A 26613-nucleotide genomic window follows, 5' to 3' on the forward strand; every position below is an offset into this window, starting at 1 on the left:
TGGTGACAATAATGATGATGGTGGCGGTGGTTGTGGTGGTGGTGGTAACCATGTTTATGGTAATGGTGACATTAATTTTTGGAAGTTTTTATTACGGTGGTTGCGCGTAATTTAATTGTGTTGGTGATGGTATTGAATGGTGGTGCTAAAGTGGTAGCAATGACGACGACGTTGATGATAATTACGGTGGTGATGATGATGGTAATGATGGTGGTGGTGGTGATAATGTTTTGTTATTCTGATGGCGGTGGTGGTGATGAAGATGGTGGTGGTGGTGATGACGATGAAGGTGGTGGTGGTGGTGGTGATGATGATGATGGTGGTGGTGGTAATGTTTTTTACTATGATGGTGATGATTATGATGATGGTGGTGGTGGTGGTGATGATGATGATGGTGGTGGTGGTGGTGGTGGTGGTTGTTGAGATGATAGGAATTAATGTTATTATTCCACATTTATTATCATGGCCAAAAACTTTAAACATAATTTATTTAATTTTCAACGTTTTTTTAATGCATGTCTATGCGCTTTAAAACTAGAATATCTTCTCACCAAACAAGATATATCAGAGTGAGTATATGAATAACATTATAATAGTATTCTGTTACACCGTAACATAATTAAAATATCGCAAGTTTGTAAATTGTGAAATGGAGTTAATGTTTTAATTAACTAAGTATCTATGCTTATCTAAAAGAAGAAGAAGAAGCAAAAACGGTTCGGAGATAACATGAGAATTTCTGAAGGTGACTGTTCCTATACCTTACCTGGGCAATCTGGCTGTGTACAGATCTGATACGCGGTCTGTGTTAGATACCCCGAACAGCCTCTTCCTCCGTTGCTGGGTGGAGGGTTGTTACACTGTCGTGTCCGTGTGTATCTTAAAAGTCCCGTCCCACACGACACAGGACAGGCTGGGAGTGGAACAGGATCTTGCCACGCCGACCATCCACCGTGTACTGCAATATTGGTTACAACTCGACAATAACTATCAGATCTATCTGTGATATTTGTATATTTTTGCACAGTTCTTTACACTGTGTTTTTATATTGATGTTGATCATCACTTCATGTTTTGAATTACCATAGTTTGACACGCAATAGCCGATGTATTTTTCATGCTGGGGTATCGTTAAACATTCATTTATTCATTCATGCATTCGATAATAACCAAGCAAGTTGCAATTCAAAGAGGGGGCGGACTTTGAGGGGTCCAGTGCAGGATTAACAAAGTAGTTACAACGGCTTTGCGGATCGATCAATTGTTTTTTTACAAGGGCACATTATGGATAGGTTATTTTAGGCTAAGGACTCCAGTTAGATATTTATATTTGTGAACCTATGGTAGTAGTCGGTGTCGTTTATGTTTGTCACTATGTAAAACTATGGTAGATGGGTTAACATGTGTATTCCAGTACTGGAGGGGTCAATCCACTAGTGTAATAGTCGGTACTTGGTCCGGGTCGAGTTTGACCCTCGAATACTCGAGTCCTATATTTTGGACTCGTGGATGTCCTAGTATATACATGACATTGTGAGTGTGTGCGTGTGTGTGTGTGTGTGTGTGTGTGTGTGTGTGTGTGTGTGTGTGTGTGTGTCGATCTCTCTCTCTCTCTGTCGATCGATCTCTCTCCCTCCCTCTCCCTCTCTCCCTCCCTCTCTCTCTCTCTCTCTCTCTCTCTTCCCTCTCTCCCCTCTCTCTCTCCCTCCCTCCCTCTCCCTCTCCCCCTCTCTCTCTCTCTCTCTCTCTCTCTCTCTCTCTCTCTCTCTCTCTCTCTCTCTCTCTCTCTCCATGTTTGTCCAACTTTCTGTCTGTCTAGTTTTTAGGTCTGTCTGACTGTCGATCCGTACCTGGCTGATTTGTACAATCCTGCAGAATACACCGGGCAGAAACATTCCTCCTCGAGGGTCCCTGGCAGTACAAGCCGCCGTTGCTGGGTGGGGGGGTTGGTGCACTGTCGTGTCTGGGTGACAGGGATGTAACTAATCCCACACGTGACTGGACACGGGGGTAACGTGATCGATGTGATCCATCCAGACCACCCCCCATGTACTGTACAAACATCAAAACAAAACAAACATAAAGTACACTTATAACGACCAAAAGACTAGAAAGACTGAGTCTACACATAAGTTGGGGTTCCTACCAAAAACCAAGAGATTATCAGCTAACAATTTAACAGAGAAGTGTTGTCAGGGGTGTCCCAATCTAGAGATAATGAAGAAGCCCGTTAGTACAGGAACAGAGGTAGATGTAGACATCTTTCTAGCGTGTGTTACCACTAGGTCAATGACTAAGAAAAAAACAGGCTCCCGATAACGACACAGTTGATCTGTGTAATACACAAATAGCTAGGATATTGGATGGGACCGAGTTGGTAGAAGCAGTAACGCCTAATAATCTCGATTTGGTAACTACTAATGAAGAAACAAAACAGCTGGTCCACGATATAGGGGCATTCCCCATGTTTCCTGGAGTAAAGATAAATTGTGTATTGAACAAAAATGTGATCCGACGTTAAAGGATATTTGAGAACAAGTGATAGATCGCGCGCAGATAAACGGAACGAGTGAATGTTTTAATGTGCAGAAGGGAGTACTCATGAAGAAAACAACGTCTGGGTTAGGCATAGAAAGGATCCAAGTAGTTGTACCAAAAATATACAGAACAGAAATTTGAAGTTTGGGTCATGAGAGTTTGTTTGCTGGACATTTGGGACGAACGAAAACGTATGAACGTATTGTGTCAAAATTTGTTTGGCCAGGAATGTATGATGAAATTGCAGAGTTTTGCAAGACTTGTCACATCTGTCAAGTAGTGGGGAAACCAAATCAGAAAATTCCACCCGCTCCCCTTAAACTGATACCCATAGTAGGAGAAGCCTTTTCCAAAGTATTGATTGACATCGTGGGTCCCCTCCCTCGTACCTCTAATGGGAATTACTAAAGAACTTCACTATCTACTGACCGACTGTTGAGTTTGAAATATGTATATTTACAACTAGTCTCTGGGAACCAGTACCTGTTACTGGTTAGTAATGAAGACTGGTATATTATATGATATTAATGATTATATTGTAGAAAAACCTAACATATTTACTCTTGTTGGTGTATAGTTGAGTATACTGATTTAATTGGCCATCAGTCGATTAATCCATTATTACCAGTAGTTTAGTCAGCCAAGTTACACTTAGAATCAGTTATCTTCGTGTAACGACTAAGTGTCATGATAGGTGTAATTAACCATTTACTGTCGTTAATTAACACCAAAGAAGTAAGGAAGGCGCTCTTCAAGCCTTTATGGAATATATTTCGGTGCCCGCAGCGACGTCCGATTCATTGCATAAGCTTTTGTTTAAATTGGCTGAGTGGATAGCCAGAGGGGGCTTGCGATTGTGACTGGGAAACAAGCGGTGTTACGTAGCAGGGATTCATGGATCAAACTTTGGTAAATATAATTGTTGTTGATGTGCTTAAGATGTGTTAATGTTAGAGGCGGGCTTCTTGATAGTAGAATGTGTTCTCTGTTATAGTCTGGTGTTGAAGTATTTAGAGCCTGTACTCACTGAATAGTTTAAATAACTATATTATATAAATATATGGCTACAACTACTGTTAGCTATAATTTATTACTTAACACACCTTTATTCAATAGAGTTTTAATAAGTTACGGTAACTTATTAACTTAACGATCCATTCCTTGCCACGTAACTCCAAATAAGAAAATACTTATAAGACATTGTTATTAATGTTTAAATGTAATATATGTATTGGGTGTAATTGTGATATTAATAATTACCATTTTAAAACTCACCCTGGTCTTTTGTTGTTTATTTTATTTGGATACCAGTAATTTGTCATATAAGCTACTGTCACACCTTCCCTTAATGATCTTGTTACGGGGCACAAAAAGCACCTATTTCCTAGACGGGAAGAGCCAAACTAATTCGGCGATTATACCAGAAAGTATATCACCTATTTGTGCCGGCCCCGTGACACTTATAAATCTAGTAATTTCAAAAATTGTACCTCACGTCTAGCTGCCTCACACATTTTTATCGCTTCGCTTAGTACCAATATCCGGTGTCGCTCCCATACGGTGAGGTGGGGAATGTGACTAAACGACGATCATGTCAGACGTCTCTACTGACATTAAATCATTTTAGACAGGAAAGTTAAAAAACCAGTTGCTGATGGTCAAAAAATGACAGTCAAGAACATTCAAATTGAACGAAAATTATATATCAGCAAATGTAAATGTTAACTTGATTTGTGTACTTTTAATATTGTGTACAATATGTTTATATTATTTTAAAGTTCTTTCCTTTATTATTAAATGGCTTAAAATATTAATTAATTTTATATTTTATTTTCAACCTATACATATTCCCAGGTCATACAGAAAAGTTAAAAAAGTTAAATTATGAAACTCGATGTTTTAAGTGTACTGGTGAAACAATCACAAAAATATGTAGTTTTAGACCTGATATATGTCAGTTCCTTGTCTTTGTGTCTAAACCTGTTATACATAGGGAGTTTCTGTCCATCTGATGAAAAACACACCCCACCAAAAAAAAAATCATAACTAAATGTTCGACGTTAGAATTTTGACGCGTGAATATTAAATATGTTTAACACAAGATAGAAAATAATAATCATCGGCTATTGGATGTCAAACTTTTAATAATTTTTACATAAGTCTTAGAAAGAAAACCCGCTAAATGTTTTCATTAGTAGCAAGAGATCTTTTATAGACAAGATGAATATTATATATTTAAGAAATCAGCTCATCTGTATTAAACCCTTTCACGATTGGGTAAACGGAAAGGGCATGGGTATTTGAAACCTCAGCAGATTTTACTTTACAGCTGTTGGGAATGTGTTTATTGTCTCTCTCTCTCACACACACACACACACACACGCAGACACGCACACACAGTAACACACAATAACACGCACACAGTAACAGACACACACATACACACAGACACACACACAGACACATACACACGCACACATACATACACACACTAACACACACATACACACATATACACACACACTAACACACACGCAGACACACACACGCAGACGCACACACAGACACGGACACACACACAGACACACACATACAGACACACACATACACACACACACACACATATATATATATATACATACACATACACACACAGAGACACACACACATACACACACAGACAGACACACACACATACACACACACACACATACACATACACACACACTAAATAAGGAAGAAACCCGCTGTATTCGCATATGGCATACTTTTGAAGTATTCCAGTGTTTTCACCGAGACAAGCTAAAGTTTCTATCCATATATGGGAAGAATGACTTTATGTTCTTAAACTATTAGTCACCTCGCGTTGTATTTAAATTTAACAGAGTTGATATGTTAATAAAGTCACATGAATCTGTTGTTGTTGTTTTTTTCCTTTCTTTCTTTCTTTCTTTTTCCAAAAAGTCTTACGTTTTTGAAGAAGCAAGGTCTTCAATTTTGACCTTCATGTCATGAGAAAGAAAACATTTAATGGGCGTTTGAATGACCCCTAAAGTTAGTTTATTTTATATAACGACATCCCTGGAGCTCATTGATTTATTAATCATCTGCTATGCATATCAAATATTTGGTAATTGTGACGTATAGAATAAGTCTTACAGAGGAAACACGCTACATTTTCCCATCAATAGCAAGGGATCATTTATATACACCATCCCACTGTCAGGATAGCACATACCACGGCCTATGATATATCAGTCGTAAAGCACTGGCCGGAACAAGTAATAGCTCAATGGGCCTACCGACCGTGCATCATGCGTGCGCTTTGCCACTGGGCTAAGTCCCGCACCCGAAAATGACCCCTAAAAGGCAGAATAAAAAGCAGCTGGAATTAGTCGTAAATGAGAAGGAACAAAATCTAGGACCGAGCTTAACAACGTGGGTGGCCCCAATATAAAAGTCTGGCTACATACACAGATAATACCTTTCGTTCAACAAAGTCAAATCAGCCAATTAGCTAAATTTTTCAATTTTGACAAACATTTTCAATTATACGTCAAAATTATCTTCAAGAAATTACGCAACATTTCCTATTTGGTTCTTAATCCTATGGGCCATTTGCAAATTTCAATAGCACCAAAATCAACCCTCGCCTGCTACCGACCCTTGTCGGGCTGCTTGTGTCCACTGAACATGTCAGCGCGAACGACCCCCTCTCCCACCCACCCTAAAACGTTTCCTATCCTGGACGGATCAACTAACGAAAGTCAACACCTGCGCCCATGACAGGCGTGTGTTACAACAGCTTGTTCTGACATGACACACTCAGATAAGCGTATGCCTGATGCGCTGTCTGTTTAGGATCGAACCCCATTGGTGGACCCATTGGGCTTTTTCTCGTTCCAATTCAGTGCACCACTGGTATACCAAAGGTTGTGGTATGTGTTATCCTGTTTGTGGGATGATGCATACAACAGATTCATTGCTACTAATGGAAAAATGTAGTGGGTTTCCTCTCTAGACTATATGTTAGAATTACACACTGTTTGACATCCAATAGCCGATGATTAATAAATCAATGTGCTCTAGTGGTGACGTTAAACAAAATAAAGCGACTTTGTAACATATTCAGACAATGATGCTGATTAATATTACACGCAGACAATCAATCCAATCAAAATTGCAGGATCTAATAAACCAAATCAATTCCTATTGCCGATAATGTTAACGTTTACTGACAAAACTGATATAACTTATGTAAACGTACATCATAGTGACCAAGCAATGACACAACCAAAAAGTTAAATAAACTTTAATAACTGAAATAATATGGAACAATATATATTTCACATTGCCTTTAGTCCTACCCATAATGCACACCCACGAATACACCACCCTACAGTACTACGAGAGTGGATACCAAACCTCTAATGCACACAGCTAAGACTGCTGGGAAGCGACTGTGATTGCTTGGTCACATGATTACACGCAGCGTATCAACACACCCAGGAAGTACAGCAATAAAAAGTGTGACATCTCACATCTAATCTACCTGCAAGAAAATGGGGGATCACATACCATTTAAGAGATATAATTAATGTTTTTAATAGCAACCGTCATTTTTGGGGGTACCCCACATTAGTTTCAACCTCTGGTATATACTGCATAACAACGTATAACAAATAAAAGTGTGTTTCTTTATTGTCAATGGATAATAGTATTTGCACAAATAATCAATGTCACATATTACTATCAATCACATCCACAGCTGTTTTTTCTCCGTAAATATTTCTTGGTGCACCTCGAACTTTGACACGGAACTCTCTTCTTTGGTACTATGCAACCTGCACAGGGTAACGCTGTCACGTGATGTCATAACAAGGAAGTGAAACTAGAAACATGGCGACAGGCTCGAACATCAGCTCCGACACTTGCAGTATTTGTACTGAACATTTTAACCAGCCAAAACTTCTGCCATGTTTCCACACGTTCTGTCTGGAATGTCTACAACAGTTTGTGTCGTCATCGTCCAAGGACGGTCAGTTCCTGTGTCCTCTGTGTCGGTATCAAGTGACCTTACCTGAGGTGGGAGTGACGGGCTTTCAGACTAACTTCTATATTGAGGCCAGGGCGGAGAAGCAAGGCCACAGTGGAGGTGAGTGTTGTGGGGTGTGTGAGCAGCGTGCGACTCACTCGTGTCGTGAGTGTGAAATCATGCTGTGTGACACGTGCACAAAAGGTCATCGAATTGTTCCAGTCTCGCGATCTCACCTGTTAATAAATCTGAGTGATTCCAGTACAGAAAAAACATTTTTGTCAAAGCAAACATTTTGCGAAAAACACAAGGACGAAAAGCTGAGATTTTATTGTTTACCCTGCAGTAAGATGATTTGTCGAGATTGTAAACATACAAACCATGAAGGTCATAAGACAAAAGATATCGCCGATGTTGTTGAAGAAGCTCGAACCAGCCTGACCAAAACGAAAGTAGAACTAGAAATGTTCAAAGCAAAAATAGAAAAATCAATTGGTAATATTAATGAAAATAGCACTAATATGTCTAAACACATAAAGGATGTTAAAGAAGAAATAAACAAGCTTGCTGATTCATTGGTTGTCATGATAAACAAGGCACGTCGTATAGAGATAGACAGAGTGACAGACATAGACAAAACACACGAAAAGAAATATTCCGATGAACAATGTAGATTAACACAAAGAAAATGTTTCCTACAGAGTCAGATTGATCGCACGGACGCCATGTTGAAAGATGGACTTGAGTGTGATGTATTGACAGCTGACAGCGAGATGAAGCAACGACTCGCAGAAATACAGAAGGAACAGCAGCTTGACTCAGATTTTGATTCTAAATCTTTGAATATTTCTGACATTCCGCCAGTGACTCCAGGTGTGCTGGATGTTGTCAGGTGTGCAGTCCGTAACGTCATGACTCATGTTTTTCCAATTTCAAGAAAACCTACATCACTAAAGGTGTTGGAAACATTCTTTGATGCAGGGTCTACAGTGCATTCTATATGTTTGACGAAAAGTCTAAACATTCTGAGTGTGCAAGGCAAAGATTGTCATGTTTGTCTATTTAAAGAATCGCTTTCCCCAATATTAACATTCAGAGTTAGTCTGGATAAGGTGATCAGTGAAGGAGTTCATGGTGTGATAGAGAAACACAACAAAGACAACCCAGACAACAAAATACCTGCAGATGATTACACAAACCTGAAGAAACCGTTTCCGTACAAGGACACTAATAACAATGGTGACACGTGCTGGGTTATCAAGGAGCATAACTGGGTTGGTATTCAAACTGCCAGCGGAGATATCCGAACATTGACCTTCAACCCATTTGCTGAACCCGGACAAGAGTTCAGACCTTTAGATGTGTGCTGGGGAAACAATCAGGAAGTATATATTGTGGATGGTGAAACACATATGATTATTGTGTATAGTCTTCAAGGTGGATTTCAGAATTCAATTATAACAACCAACGAAATGTATGATCTTACTCCCACAGCTGTAGCTATGAACACAAATGGAAACCTTGTGGTTGGTGACGCATACGGCGTGATTAGTATTTACAGAATAGACTGATTTGTAACTAACTTCAAGTGTCGAATAACTTTGCTGACTTGTAAGTACAATCCATGATTGGAAAGAAGGAAGGAAATGTTTTGTTTAACGACGCACTCAACACATTTTATTTACGGCTATATGGCGTCAGACATATGGTTAAGGACCACACATATATTGAGAGAGGAAACCCGCTATCGCCACTTCATGGGTTACTCTTTTCGATTAGCAGCAAGGGATCTTTTATCCCAAAGATAGGATAATACATACCACGGCCTTTGTTACACCAGTTGTGGAGCACTGGCTGGAACGAGAAATAGCCCAATGGGCCCACCGACGAGGATCGATCCTAGACCGACTGCACATCAAGCGAACGCTTTACCACTGGGATACGTTCCGCTCCAATCCATGATTGGGGTCTTGAATTGAAAGTTTGTGTAACGTGTAACTCGTATGGTCGTCCCCCACCCACCTGTGTTCACATTAGGCTGCTCCGTTTTCAAAGAGTTAAAGTTTGTTTTGTTTAACGACACCACTAGAGAACATTGATGTATTAATCACGAGATATTGGATGTCAAACATTCGGCAATTTTGATATAGTCTTAGAAAACCCACTACATTTTCCCATTAGTATCAATGAATAGTTTATATGCACCGTCCAACAGACAGGATATTACATACCACGGCCTTAGATGTACCAGTCATGGTGAACTGGCCGGAAGGAGACTTAGTCCAATGGGCCCACCGACGGGGATCGATCCCAAACCGACCGCGCATCAGCCGAACGCTTTACCATTGGGCTACTGGGCTACGCCCCGCCCCAATTCCAAAGAGTGTCTTACGTCTGACCTGCCAAAGATGTATGTGATGTTCTGTTCATGTGAAACTTAAAATGAAATACCCATATCATCTTTATGTGGTATGTGTTATCCTGTCTATGGGATGGTGCATATAAAAGATCCCTTGCTGCTAATCGACGCCATATAACCGTAAATAAAATGTGTTGAGTGCGTCGTTAACTGAAACATTACCTTCCTGTATATGTGGTGGCAGGTTTTCTTTTCTACATTGACTGTCTTTTCTCTTGTTGTTTTGTGATGTTGAGTTTTAAATGTCAGTGTTAAAACTTGTATAACGTGTATACATTCCAAGAAAAACTAGAATGCATAGTTTGAAGTTTTTTATATTTTTTTCTTTATAAATATAATGTTGTACTAGTAATGATTGTTGGTGTCGATGAGTGCATAGACTTTCTAGTGAAGAAAATGCAATATGCACAAAGGGATGGAATGTTTATCATGTATTAGTCAACATTTAAGCCGTATGTGTCTTGTATGAGCTAAATTTCATAAATATTTCAATAAGTTCAGTTGGGACATTTACTTTGCTACTGTGTACAGTCGGAACATTTACTTTGCTACTGTGTACAGTCGGGATATTTACTTTGCTACTGTGTACTTTGCTACTGTGTACAGTCGGGATATTTACTTTGCTACTGTGTACAGTCGGAACATTTACTTTGCTACTGTGTACAGTCGGAACATTTACTTTGCTACCGTGTACAGTCGGGATATTTACTTTGCTACCGTGTACAGTCGGGATATTTACTTTGCTACCGTGTACAGTCGGGATATTTACTTTGCTACTGTGTACAGTCGGGATATTTACTTTGCTACTGTGTACAGTCGGGATATTTACTTTGTTACCGTGTACAGTCGAGGTATTTACTTTGCTACTGTGTACAGTCGGGATATTTACTTTGCTACTGTGTACAGTCGGGATATTTACTTTGCTACTGTGTACAGTCGAGGTATTTACTTTGCTGCTGTGTACAGTCGGGATATTTACTTTGCTGCTGTGTACAGTCGGGATATTTACTTTGCTACTGTGTACAGTCGAGGTATTTACTTTGCTACTGTGTACAGTCGAGGTATTTACTTTGCTACCGTGTACAGTCGGGATATTTACTTTACTACCGTGTACAGTCGAGGTATTTGCTTTGCTACTGTGTACAGTCGAGGTATTTACTTTGCTACTCTGTACAGTCGGGTTATTTACTTTGCTACTGTGTACAGTCGGGATATTTACTTTGCTACTGTGTACAGTCGGGATATTTACTTTGCTACCATGTACAGTCGAGGTATTTACTTTGCTACTGTATACAGTCGAGGTATTTACTTTGCTACTGTGTATGTAGAAATCCAGAATTTGTATTATAAATTGTATAATTGTGTTTTTCCCCATAGAATTACTAAAGTTGAGTGACATTATTCAGGTCCATGAATGGTTTTCGTTTTCTTCTTCTTCTTTTTCTTTTTCTTCTTCTTCTTCTTCTTCTTCTTCTTCAATAATTGAACTGCAGATAGCCATTATTTCATTTGATAATTTACATGACAGTTTGTTAAATCACATTGATAGTGTAATCGATTATACTATTGATAAGAGAGTTTGTTAAATCACGTTGATAGTGTAATCGATTATACTATTGATAAGAGAGTTTGTTAAATCACGTTGATAGTGTAATCGATTATACTATTGATAAGAGAGTTTGTTAAATCACGTTGATAGTGTAATCGATTATACTATTGATAAGATAGTTTGTTCCACAAAATGTTAACCAAGACGTGTGTGTGTGTGTGCGTGTGTGTGGTGTGTGGGTGTGGCGTGGGTGTGTCGTGTGTGTGCAAGCGTGTGTGGCGTGTGGCGTGTGTTTGTTCCTGCGCGTGTGTGTGTGTGTGTCGGGGGGGGGGGGGTGTCGTGTGTGCGTGTGTGTGTCTCTGTATGTGTGTGTCTGTTTGTGTGTGTCTGTCTCTCTGTGTGTGTTCGTGTGTGTGTGTATGTGTGTGTGTGTGTGTGTGTGTGTGTGTGTGTGTGTGTGGTTTATGGTTTCACACTTAAATCTATGAAAGTTACTGGTTTACGTATTGTTGATGATAGCCATTGTAATGGGTTTGAAAATGATTTGACATTTTGTCAATAAGAATTAACATTATTTGTTAACGACAGATCTGTTATACCCACCCGTGTCAATCGGGAAATTTAAGTATTTATGTCTTCGTGGCAAAATAATAGTATCTAAAATCAATATACGACTGACTGGAAACAAATATAAGTATTTTAGTTTCAAACTTTTGAATTATAATTGGATGACGTCACTAAAGTGAATTGTATTCTTTAAAACGCAGAATATAATGTTATTACAGAAGATAGGTTATGATAATACGAAAGAAAATTATTCATATATATTTGAAAGAAAATTAGTTATGTGTATTTTGATTAATTTGAATTGTTCTTATGAATGTTATATATTTTTAATACAATTACATAACAAGATACAGATAATAATATATATTTAATGATATAACGTTTTTAAATTTTATAATCATACAGTTAATACAGTAAATTAACATAACAGATCCAATGTTTATAAATAAACAATACAAGTCCTGGCTTTAACCAAAATCCTGAAAGCAGTGTTCAAAATACAGAAAGAAAATCCACCCCACAATATATGAACATTATAAATTAAAAAGAGATATACAGTCGAACTTCGTTATCTCGACCTATGTTAACTCATTAGCCCAGGGAATCTGGAGGTCGGGAAATGGTCCCATGACGTCATTTTCATCTAAAAGCTAGGTTCAACTCAATCCACCATTATCTCGATCTTGAGCCATTTGGTTCGGCCTCTTCAACATCGAGATAACGACGTTTGGTTGCATATATATATATATATATATATATATATATATATATATATAATAATTAATCCTTGCATAAATTGTGACATACAGATCAGAATTTCACAAACTTATCATAATTGCAACAAGAGAATGCCACGCGTTTTGTTATATTATAATACAGACTCGTCTCCATTTGTATCCATGTAATATCTGGCATAAAACCCTTCAAATGACTTTTAAATATTAATTGCTTAGTTATTAATATAACAGCATTAATAGGATCATTGTTACTCGTCTTAAAACCCAAAATTATATTTTCTTTTGTAAAGTTCATTATTATACCAGTTTTTGGGGTGGTTTTTTTTTTTTTTGCATCCAAAGCTTTAACTGTTCCCAAATTTGTCTGACGTTGTTATATTCTCAAAATCGGTGTATTAATGTTGATATTTCATGTTTACAGAAGGAGCAAAGAGGTGAATCAATATATCCTATGTTATGTAAAAACTTATTTGTAGGCAATATTTTATGAATAATCTTTTATTGAAACCATCTTAATTCTGTGCTGTCTTTGCAGCGAAAAAGTATTGTATTTATAATTTTCTAGTCATCATGATATTTAAAGTGTAATTTTTTTCCATTTTAAATTATATTTGTATTTTTAAAAATCTCGAATCCAATAAAATATTATAAAAGTGTTTACTGTCTTTACCATTATTTTAAGATTCGAATTATTATAGGGAAGAAGAGGATTTTACAACTTTATTTTTTATTTTATTTGAAATGTATTGCAATACTGCTTCACTGCACTTAAAATACCATGGTATTTTAAAAAGTTGACATCAAGATTATAAATGTTTTCAAATTGTGGGTATGTAATAAATAAACCATTTTCATTTATTAAATCGTTTATAAATCTAATACCTATCTTGTACCAACAGTCATAAAAAAACACCTGATTTGTTATTTGCTTTAATGTCATCGTTAAACCATATATATTGAGACTGGACATCATTTTCACTAACAATTGTATTTTACATTTTTTAAGATGGATGCACCAAGATTTAGATTTTGAAAATTAGATGTCCTGAAATGCAATTTCATGCATTCTACAAATAAAATTCACCTCTATGTTAAGATTTACCACCCATAATATGTTTTATTCATTCGAGGGGCTAGACTGTCATTCTGTTGACACCGTTGTTTTCGTCGGTGCTGTTATCGCTGTAGATAAAATCCTACGCGTGATCACATATTTAACACACGGAGACGACTGTTTATAGATATACTCTGTCCGCCCTGACAAATAGCTGACAAACTACTTTCTGTGGGTTCAAATATTTGAACTCAACCAATCAACCAACAAACGAGCGAAATCAAGTCAAACACATTCAGTCAATTAATTCGTTGTTTATTAAAAGGACATTCCTGAGTTTGTTGCAAGTTTTAAGATGTTATCGACTAACAGACTTTATAACGATTGTAATTACATATTAAATATATTTTTCTGCATAAAATATTAGTGGCTGTATATTAAACGTGTTTTTGATCGTTCTAATATTTGTACTAGGTTGAAATTATTTGAAGACAAAATCCAGTTTGGGCTTCTTAGAAATATTAAGATGACCAGAAACACATTGAATATACAGACACTGATATTCTAAACAAGAAAAAAACATTTAATATGTAAGTTTAATCGTAGAAATATTTTATTAATCGGAGACATCTTACAAAGCAGCAAACTCAGGAATGTCCATTTAACAGGCGTGGACCCAGGACTTTCTAATAGAAGGGGACCAAAACCCATTGTTGATTTTGAAAGTATAATTTAAAGGTCCTTCACGGGTGGACGGGATAAGTTTGCATTTTTTGGGTGTATTCTGGAATATATATTGTTTGACCAAAAATAGAGGACGGGGGAAGAGTGTGTGCCACTTTCGCGCCTGATTTAACGAGCGAAACGAGTTTTTAAAGAACGAGTTGTGAGATAAATGATATCTAACGGACACGAATATAGTATTCTATTTCTTATACATCCTCAAAAACCAGCCCCCCCCCCCCCCCCCCCCCCCCCCCCCCCCTAAAACTTATTTACAGAACTCGCTCGTTAATTAACTTACTAGTCTGAACTGTTTTGTAATTTACTAATTCTTTTGCTATATTTTGTAAAATGTATTTATTTTTAGCTTCTTTGCATACCTGACATGGATAAATCCATTGTTGGCATATTATCCCATAATAATATTGGCGGCCATATCTAATCTGTGTGATTTAGATATTCCTCTACCTGTCATTGTATGGTATTAAACTGATGATGTGAGCCTATAGAAATAATATATAGAAAAATAATATGTGCAAAGATGATTTTTATGGTGATATGACGTTTTGGGAATAAAAATACACATATTTTGATGCAATTTTGTTAAATGTATCGTTCATAAATCGTATATGTATTTTTTTTATTAACAATCATATTCCACTTGTATCTTTTTAAACAGCTTTCCATACATCTCAAGCCGTACCGCCACCCCCCTCCCCCCCCCCCCAAAAAAAAAAAAAGAAAAAAAAAGAAGAAGAAAATAATAATAATAATAAATAAATAAATACAATTACATAACGCTTGGAGAACCCCCCCCCCCCACATACACACACACCACACACACACACACACACACACACACACACACACATTCACAATTAAGTCATGCTATGGGTGTGCTGTTTTCAGGGCTCGAACTTATGAATTTATCACCCACGGCAATTAAAAAAAATTGCTGTCGGTGAACGGACCCACCGACGGCAATTTTGCGTGTGCCGACGGCAATTTTTTAATACTGACTTTTGCAATAAACTTGACTGAAAAGTTATTTTTCTGTATACACATGTAGTCATATTCCTTCAATATATGTCAACCAGGACCCAAACACCCGTGTTAAATACTGGCAGATAATGTTCACACAAATATTTTACATTTTGCTGTCGGTGAGGAGCATTACCGACGACAGTAATTTTTATACAGTGGCACAAAAGTGCTATTGGTGATGCCCCAAACCGACGGCAATCTATATCTCAACGACGGCAATAATTGCTCTGCTGTTTTACGATTTGGGAAAGAGTAGGCATGCATGCAACTCAATTTATAATCATTATTGTGTGTTTACTTCTAGCTATAACTGTCTATGTTAAACATTTACACCGAAACAGAGCGTTTTTGGTATACTGCACGCATATCAATTTAAAATATACCTGCATAATACACAATACAAGGTGATGTCACATTTTTAATAGTTTGGCTCAAAATGAGGGATAGTGGTGCCATTATGCACTTATTGTGTATGACAATCCAGTTTATATAACAATTGGTATTATTCCCTAATGCAGGAAAGGTATGGACAGGTATTTAGATCCATACACGTAACTTAATGTTGTACTTAATTTATTTATTATTAAGTTTATTGATATTAAATTTGGAAAAATAACAGGAAAGTTTATAAATTTTTCTTACAAAAAAAGGCCCTATAAATATAATAACATCTTCATAGCTGTTATTATGAAGTATATATTTTTGTTAGACAAATACCTTTATTTTAATACCATACAGCGATATGTAAAGGAATAGAAAACTTACAAACAAGTTCAAATATTGACCCATGTAGATTTTGCTTAGCCGCCATCTTGAATTCAAGATGGCTACCAAAATTGGAAGGAAAAAAAAAAGCCAAAAATGGATTTATGTTTCTATGGAATACGTAGAGAATAATACATGAGTGGCCGTTAGTTACCACTTATGTCACAACGAGTTGTTTTAAAATCTATCTCACGAGCGAAAGCGAGTTTGATACGTTTTCAAACAACGAGTTGTAACATAAATTGTATCTAACGGACACGAATGTATTATTCTATTTCTTACATATCCTCAAAAACCAAGTTTTAAGCACTTTTAACATCTTTTTTGACTAAACGTTATTTACAGCCCTTGCACTTACTTGTCACAGACAAATGATTGTCAGTTTAACTATACGTCACAATGTAATCGATTTCGATCGTGCTGGTTTTTTTCATTGGATGTATGGCATTGGTGACCTGGTCATTACATACGAGTAGCCATATATACGTCTATATACAGACTATATACGTCATACACGTCATACTGTAATCAGTTTCAGGTTAGCTCACACGTCACAGAACAATCTATTTCAAACGTCCTAATATCATTGGATGGTATGGCTCTGGTGACCGGGTCAACAGCTAGTCATAAGTCTCAAAAGTTGAAGACATAGAGAATAATACATGAGTGGCCGATAGATACCATTTATCTCACAGCGAGTTGTTTTTTTAAACAAGTTGTGGGATATGTATCTAACGGGCGAAAGCAAAAAAAAAAAAAAATTTGACAACGAGTCACAATGTAATCGATTTCCATCGTGTACATTTTCATTAGATGTATGGCAGTGGTGACCTGGTCATCACCTAGGAGCAGCCAGTCGTATGTCTTGAAACACGTACATGTGTAAACAGGGTATATGTTATAAAAAATAACGCAAGATGTTCTTACCAACGGGTGTGTAACGGATCATCTGTTACACGGGTATGTGTAAGCGATGTTTATGTGCAGTTTAATGAAAATATTGATCAATATGTAAATAAAACTGCAATACTTACCCATAGTGAGGAATGTCGTCGTCTGCGTCGCAAATGTTGAAATTATATATTCTCGATTATTTTATCATAATAAACTCTAAATTAGCTGAAGTATTCTTTAGATGTTTCTACTAGATTGAACGCCACATATTTTGTATATTAATACAGGATGAACCGTCGGAGAAAATATAATTTCAATTTCTGTAGAGCAGACGACAATCTTCATTATGGTTGATTCAGACTGTCAACTGTCTCGACGAAGTTGGCTAACTCGACAGCTGCTTTGTACTTTTCCCAACTCCCGAAAAGTTTACGATAGATTTCAAATTAACAACTAATGGCTTATACGACGAGAATCGAGTTGTAAGAGCGCTGTTTAGCAACTGGACAGTCGTAGAAGTTGTGAGAGGAGAAAGTTGGCCAACTTTGGACTGGCACGTAGTAGTCTGAGACTAGCATTATGGGTAAATATTACGGTCTTATTTATAGTTTGACTTTTGTTTTGTACAAATAGGTTACACAAATACAACATTTTTGTTGTAATAGCTATGTATATCTGGGTATTATGTTTAGATATAATGGCAGATTCTGTACAGCAAAGAAGCAGTTAATAGAAGTAGGCTTGGGCAAATAAATACTTTTTCTACATTAGATAAATATGCCTTGTCATTTCTATGGCCATTTTGGTCACTGAACACGAATCCGGCGGAATGTTTTTGTCTACGACCACTTTTTATATCCGGAACTTTAATTTATTCAAAATGGCGACAAAATGTCATCGCATTTCGTGTATTTGATCCTACACCTCGCGTAATATATCTATATATGGGTTTTCTGGGTCATATAGAACACGAAAATGACACTTTCAAATAGCATAGACTTCATATAGAGGTCTTTCATGCCTTTTTTTCACTAAAGAATACCACTTGTTCTACAGCATATCATGGGATTTCACTATTTTGTTAGCAGCTTGGGTGTCTTCACAATATTTAATACCACATCATGGGTCTATATATTTATTGTTGAGAAGGGATGGCATAAATGTTCCGATCCATCCCTTTATGTCTGCACACACGGTATGGACAGAACAGGAAACTTGTTCGTCGAGTCCTGTCAACAGGCTCACGAATATCAACCAAAAACGAATATTGTTTCACAGGTACTTACCTTATAAATAGCACACTTTCTATATATACTCTGTCAAAACAAAAACGCATAGGTGATAGGGAAAGAAGAAAAGTGTTTGATTTTACAAAATATCGTGGTTTCTTGTATAATGTTCCTGGAATGGGACAGCATGCCCAAATGCACCCTAAAACAAATTTAACGCACTTTGTGGCACGTTGTGCAACAAATGCAGAAATCGGCGTGAAATGGTCAGATTTTGGCGAATGCACGTGAAACTCGGGGAAAAGATTGGGGTAGTGATGGGTATTTAAAGCTGTAATGCTCGCTGGTACTGATTTCAGCGCCCTCGTGCGACGCTGTTTGGTGACGAAAACGCCTCCACTGTCGTCAGTCCATAGCAAGAACATTGTCACATATTCATGTCAAATTTGACTGTGATACGATCATAAATAACGAAATTATTCCATGAATATTTCGCCTATGCGTTTCGTTTTTGACAGAGTATATTATTATGTACCAGAGAAAAAGTCTTCAAGTGACTAAAAACACAGTGCAAATGGAATTGTAGGTAAAAAGATTCCATTGATTGGATAAATATACAGGTTTACTCCCAAGACAGAAAGAGCAGTAAAACACAAAGAAATTCTGCTTCACTGAAACATTTCAGAATATCGCAGAAAATTAATGGAAAAAGTCCAAGATCTTCGTCAGAGAAATGTTACAAAATGCAAATTCAGGAAGCAAGGAAATGTTTTATTTAACAACGCACTCAACACATTTTATTTACTGTTATATGGCGTCGGACATATGGTTAAGGACCACATAGATATTGAGAGAGGAAACCCGCTGTCGCCACTTCATGGACAACTCTTTTTTATTAGCTCCAGGGGATCTTTTATATGCACCATCCCATAGACAGGATAACACATACCACGGCCTTTCATATACCAGCCATGGTGCACTGGCTGGAGCGAGAAATATCCCAATGGGCCCACCGACGGGGATCCATCTCAGACCGACCGCGCATCAAGCGAACGCTTTACCACTGGGCTACGTCCCACCCCCTGCAAATTCAGTGACCAACCACTAATTCATTCAATATATCAACAAAGACAGCGCATGAAATAACGATGACTTAAAATAACAAAGACGTCTACTTGAATAACTGGCATGGACAATATAGTGACACCTTCCATTCATAAATATTTCTACGATTAAACTTGCATATTAAATATATTTTCTTGTTTAGAATATCAGTGTCTGTATATTCAATGTGTTTCTGGTTGTCTTAATATTTGTAAGAAGCCCAAACTGGTTTTGTCTTTAAATAATTTTGTACGTACGAAAAAAAATATTTTGGAAAATAAAGTGAAATTTAACCTAGTACAAATATTTGAACGATCAGAAACACGTTTAATATACAACCACTAATATTTTATGCAAAAACAAATATATATATATATATATATATATATATATATATATATATATATATATATATATGATATGTAATTACAATCGTTAAAAAATCTCTGTTGCAGCAAACTCAGGAATGTCCCTTTAATTTTTGATCCGTGGCCACAGTTTTTATATCTTTCTCAGGTAGTTTGAGGCCGTGAAAATCATTCATGTCCCAAATGGCTGGATCCAACCAGAATTGAATTTGTATTATGTAAATACAAATTAATTACATAAACTTTGGGATAAAACCACAATTTTATATTCGGAACACCCACTGCCTATGACTGGTTGGTGGGGGATGGGGTGACACTACTTTGTATCAATAAATGAGAACCTATACATTCTCTATGCGGTATTATAATCATGTTTGAGATGTCTGTCTTTGTCAGTATGCCGTAAACACACATACACACACACATCACACATACACAGAAACATACACACTCATACCAATATGCCGTACACATATTTGTTTAATAATATACAAGCCGCCATACACCTTTGAAATATTTTTCTTTGCGATTTTGACGTTGATTGAAAATGAAACTAAAATAATTGCACATTTAGGTTAATAGTAGAAAATAATCAAACAGAAATGACATAATAAGTATGAATCTAAGTAATTAGAAACTGTTTTTACTGCACATGAAGTTGACAGACGCAACATTTTGTCGGTACTAGATGACCTGTTTAATGAGCTTTATCAAAAATATCCAACTGAATCAGTATACGTTTAGGTTTGGTTGATGGCGAAAATTGATATAAATGAATGTGTAAAATCTGGTTCATGTGTGTTACTTATAAATGTAGTAATTTTCAAAAATCGTACTTCACGTGTAGCTGCCTCACACATTTTTATTGCTTCGCTTAGTACCAATATCCGGTGTCGCTCCCATACGGTGAGCTGGGAAATGTGAGTAAACGACGATCATGTCAGACGTCTCTAAGAAAATATGCCTCATGGTAGCTGTGGAAAGTTTAAACTTGCAGGTATTCGGTACCCCCTTGTACCCCCAGGCGATATTCGGTTTTGTAATAAATAGCTAGGATTTAGATATATCGAGGAGAAACAAAAAACGGAAAACTGCTCTAACAGCAAATATAAATGTTAGCTTGATTTGTGTAATTTTAATACTGTCTACAATATGTTTATATTATTTTAAAATTCTTTCCTTTATTATTAAGTGGCTTAAAAATATTAATTAATTATTTTCAACTTATACATATTCCCAGGTCATACAAAAAAGTAAATAAAAACAACCCCCAAAACCCCAAACCATACATAAAAGATAAAACTCGATGTTTTAAGTGTACTGGTGAAACAATCACAAAAATATGTAGTTTTAGACCTGATATATCTCAGTTCCTTGTCTTGGTGTCTAAACCTGTTATACATAGGGAGTTTCTGTCCATCTGATCAAACCCCCCCCCCCCCCCCCCATTAAAAAAAAAAACTGAAAAAACACACAAAAAACCCCAACAACAAAAAAAAAACCAAATAAACAATACAAAAAAAAAAAAAACCAACAACAAAAAAACGTTAAATGTTCGACGTTAGAATTATGACGCGTGAACATGTGTATATGTTCAACACAGTAGAAAATGATCATCATCAGCTATTGGATGTCAAACATTTTGAATTTTTACATAAGTCATAAATAAAAAAAAAATCTAGCAAAAAAAAATGATTAAATTTTCTTAGGGTTGTTATTATTATATGCACCCGTTGCTTAACTAATACTAACTGCAGTCACCTCAGCTGTATTAAACTCTTTCATGATTGGGTAAACGGAAAGGGCATGGGTATTTGAAACCTAAGCAGATTTTACTTTACAGCTGTTGGGAATGTGGTTATTGTCATACACACACACACACACACACACACACACACACGCACACACATACACATACACACACACACACTAACACACACACACACACACATACACACACACACATAGAGAGAGAGAAACATACACACACATACATACATACATAGATACACACAGACACACACACATACACACATATACACACACAAACACACACACATACACGTACACATACACACAGACACACACACACACACATACACACAGACACACACACACGCACACACTAACTAAGGAAGAAACCCGCTGTAGTCGCATATGGTATCCCCACCAAAAGACAAACAACAGACAGGAAAACACATGCCATAACTTTTGAAGTATTCCAGTGTTTTCACCGAGACAAGCTAAAGTTTCCATCCATATAGAATGTCTTTATGTTCTTAAACTATTAGTCACTTCGTGTTGTATTTAAATCTAACGGAGATGATATATTAATACAGTTACATGAACTTTTTTTTTTCTTTCTTTCTTTCTTTCTTTTTTTCAAAATGTCTTACGTTTTTCAAGAAGCAAGGTCTTCAATTTTGACCTTCATGTCATGTGAAAGAAAACATTTAATGGGCGTTTGAATGACCCCTAAAGTTAGTTTGTTTTATATAACGACATCCCTGGAGCTCATTGATTTATTAATCATATGCTATGCATATCAAATATTTGGTAATTGTGACGTATAAAATAAGTCTTACAGAGGAAACCCGCTACATTTTCCCATCAATAGCAAGGGATCTTTTATATACACCATCCCACTGTCAGGATAGCACATACCACGGCCTATGATATACCAGTCGTGAAGCACTGGCTGAAACAAGTAATAGTTCAATAGGCCCACCGACGGGGATCGATCTTACACCGACCGTGCATCATGCGTGCGCTTTACCACTGGGCTAAGTCCCGCACCCGAAAATGACCCCTAAAAGGCAGAATAAAAAGCAGATGGAATTAGTTGTAAATGAGAAGGAAAAAAATCCAGGACCGAGCTTAACAACGTGGGTGGCCCCAATATAAAAGTGTGGCAACATACGCAGATAATACCTTTCGTTCAACAAAGTCAAATCAGCCAATTAGCTCAATTTTCAATTTTGACGAAACATGTTAAATTATACGTCAAAATTACCTTCAAGAAATTACGCAACATTTCCTATTTGGTTCTTAATCCTATGGGCCATTTGCAAATTTCAATAGCACCAAAACCAACCCTCGCCTGCTACCGACCCTTGTCGGGCTGCTTGTGTCCACTGAACATGTCAGCGCGAACGACCCCCTCTCCCACCCACCCTAAAACGTTTCCTGTCCTGGACGGATCAGCTAACGAAAGTCGACACCTGCGCCCATGACAGGCGTGTGTTACAACAGCTTGTTCTGACATGACACACTCAGATAAGCGTATGCCTGATGTGCTGTCGGTTTAGGATCGAACCCCATTGGTGGGCCGGCTTTTTCTCTTTTCTCAGTCAGTGCACCACTGGTTTACCAAAGGCCGTGGTATGTGCTATCCTGTTTGTGGGATGGTGTATATAACAGATTCATTGCTACTAATGGAAAAATGTAGCGGGTTTCCTTTCTAGACTATATGTCAGAATTACACACTGTTTAACATCAAATAGCCGATGATTAATACATCAATGTGCTCTAGTGGTGACGTTAAACAAAATAAAGCGACTTTGTAACATATGCAGACAATGATGCTGATTAATATTACACGCAGACAATCAATCCAATCAAAATTGCAGGTTCTAATAAACCAAATCAATTCCTATTGCCGATAATGTTAACGTTTACTAACAAAACTGATATAACTTATCTAAACGTACATCATAGTGACCAAGCAATGACACAACCAAAAAGTTAAATAAACTTTAATAACTGAAATAATATGGAACAATATATATTTCACATTGCCTTTAGTCCTACCCATAATGCACACCCACGAATACACCACCCTACAGTACTACGAGAGTGGATACCCACGAATACACCACCCTACAGTACTACGATAGTGGATACCAAACCTCTAATGCACAGAGCTAAGACTGCTGGGAAGCGACTGTGATTGCTTGGTCACATGACTACACGCAGCGTATCAACACACCCAGGAAGTACAGCAATAAAAAGTGTGACACCTCACATCTAATCTACCTGCAAGAAAATGGGGGGGGGGGGGGGGGGGGGGGTCACATACCATTTAAGAGAGTTAATTAATGTTTTTAATAGCAACCGTCATTTTTGGGGATACCCCGCATTAGTTTCAACCTCTGGTATATACTGCATAACAACCGTATAACAAATAAAAGTGTGTTTATTTATTGTCAATGGATAATAGTATTTGCACAAATAATCAATGTCACATATTACTGCCAATCACACTCACAGCTGTTTTTACTCCATAAATATTTCTTGGTGCACCTCGAACTTTGACACGGAACTCTCTTCTTTGGTACTATGCAATCTGCACATGGCAACGCTGTCACGTGATGTCATAACAAGGAAGTGAAACTAGAAACATGGCGACAGGCTCGAACATCAGCTCCGACACTTGCAGTATTTGTACTGAACATTTTAACCAGCCAAAACTTCTGCCATGTTTCCACACGTTCTGTCTGGAATGTCTACAAAAGTTTGTGTCGTCATCATCCAAGGACGGTCAGTTCCCGTGTCCTCTGTGTCGCTATCAAGTGACCTTACCCGAGGAGGGAGTGACGGGCTTTCAGACTAACTTCTATATTGAGGCCAGGGCGGAGAAGCAAGTCCACAGTGGTGGTGAGTGTTGTGGGGTGTGTGAGCAGCGTGCGACTCACTCGTGTCGTGAGTGTGAAATACTGCTGTGTGACACGTGTACAAAAGGTCATCGAATTCTTCCCGTCTCGCGATCTCACCTGTTAATAAATCTGGATGATTCCAGTACAGAAAAAACATTTTTGTCAAAGCAAACATTTTGCGAAAAACACAAGGACGAAAAGCTGAGATTTTATTGTTTACCCTGCAGTAAGATGATTTGTCGAGATTGTAAACATACAAACCATGAAGGTCATAAGACAAAAGATATCGCCGATGTTGTCGAAGAAGCTCGAACCAGCCTGACCAAAACGAAAGTAGAACTAGAAATGTGCAAAGAAAATATAGAAAAATCAATTGGTAATATTAATGAAAATAGAACTAATATGTCTAAACACATAAAGGATGTTAAAGAAAAACGGGAGCGAACATGCCTTCCCATTGTGAACCCGGAAAAAGTTAACCTTTAATGTGGCTGGGGAAAACAACTGAAAAAAATTTGGATGTTAAAAAATAGATTAGTGAAAGTCTTAAGGTGGACAAACCAAACACCAAAAAACGAACCCCCCCCACGCACAAACACAAAGGAAACCCGGGGTGCAACCCATTAAACCGAAGACAGAACAAACCTGGCAATACTTTTAAGTAAAAACCAAAGAAAAAAAAATGTTTTGTTTCCACCCAAAACCAATTTTTTGGTTTCAATGGCCACAGATTGAAAGGAAACCCCTTCCCATTTGGGCACCCATGAGCAAGGGTTTTTTTGGGCATCATAAAAGTGGAAGTAAAAAACCGGTTTGTTAACCAGGGGACAAATCCAACAAAACCCAACCCACCCCCCGACGGGGACATCCTGACACCACATTCAACAAGCTTACCATGGGCACGTTGCCCAACCATAGGGCTTGAAGAAAGTTTTAAGGGAGTTCCCTATGGTCGTTACCTTTGGTTACTTAGGCGTCAAAGGAAGTTTGTTTGTTAACCACCACTAAAACATTATTATATATATATGGTTCAAACAGCAATTGATAGAGGAAAACCCCATCATTTTTTCCATTAGACAAGGGATTTTATATGCACCTCCCAAAAAGGATGAAATACCACGGCCTTTTAAACCAGTTGGGAAATGGCCGGAAGGGGATATCCAAGGGCCCACGCGGGGCGATCCCAAAACCGCCGCCACAGCCGAAAGTTTACAATGGCTACCCCCCCCAATCCAAAGGGTTGATTGGTTTTGTAACTAAAACGAAATGTCCATTCCATCTGTAAGGTTAAGTCAAAATTACTTTGCTTTGTTAAAACACAAATATTTTTGTATTTTACAGTGGGATTTACTTTGCAAACGCGGATATTTCTTGAAACACATCAACCCTTTTCTTTAAGTGGGAATTATGACTCCCAGGGGACAACTTTAACGGACAGTCAAATTTTACGCTACTGGGTTAAGGGGGGAATTACTTGCCCGGACAAAGCGGATATTTTACTTTGCTACGGCCATCAAGATTTTATTTGTATGTGCACAGGGGATATTACTTCTATGTGTACAGGGGGAATTTACTTTGATGTGACAGTCAAGAATTTTAATTTGTCTGTTTGTAAAATCGGGATTTACCCTTTCATTTCAGTAAATTATTTGGTTAATCCAATTTACCTCCTACCCTGTTGAAAACAGTGGGAGTTTTATGTTAGTGGAGAGAAAGGGTGTAGTGTTTAATTTCCCATGGCCTTAAAACTGTCTGGGTGGACCGGCGGGGGAATTTTTTACAGTTCTTTGTAGTCGAATTTACCACGGACGAGGGGGTTGACTTTAATTTGACCCCGAATTACCCCATCTTTTAACGTAAGGCACTAACCCGTTACTAATAGGGTATAATTTCATTCCTTAATTATGTCTCCCTATTATAATTTAAAATTAC

At 37.4% G+C, this 26613-nt stretch overlaps 2 protein-coding genes across 2 annotated transcripts in view; one reads left to right on the top strand and one right to left on the bottom strand.

Annotated features, from left to right (window-relative positions):
- The window catches only part of LOC121389432 (hemicentin-1-like), a 49190-nt gene that overhangs the window by 1114 nt on the left and 21463 nt on the right, over positions 1-26613 (bottom strand). The gene's annotated exons all lie outside the window — the stretch shown is intronic.
- LOC121389433 (E3 ubiquitin-protein ligase TRIM56-like) lies at positions 7223-9309 on the top strand. Its single transcript, XM_041521061.1, has one exon. It carries the CDS (start codon positions 7438-7440, stop codon positions 9142-9144), a length of 1707 nt encoding a protein of 568 aa, XP_041376995.1. The 5' UTR covers positions 7223-7437; the 3' UTR covers positions 9145-9309.

This window comes from Gigantopelta aegis, chromosome 14 (genome assembly GCF_016097555.1).
Source record: "Gigantopelta aegis isolate Gae_Host chromosome 14, Gae_host_genome, whole genome shotgun sequence".
Taxonomy (NCBI): Eukaryota; Metazoa; Mollusca; class Gastropoda; order Neomphalida; family Peltospiridae; genus Gigantopelta; species Gigantopelta aegis.

Excerpts from the sequence above, each read along its gene's own strand:
- LOC121389433 (XM_041521061.1), top strand. The coding sequence starts at position 7,438 with ATGGCGACAGGCTCGAACATCAGCTCCGACACTTGCAGTATTTGTACT.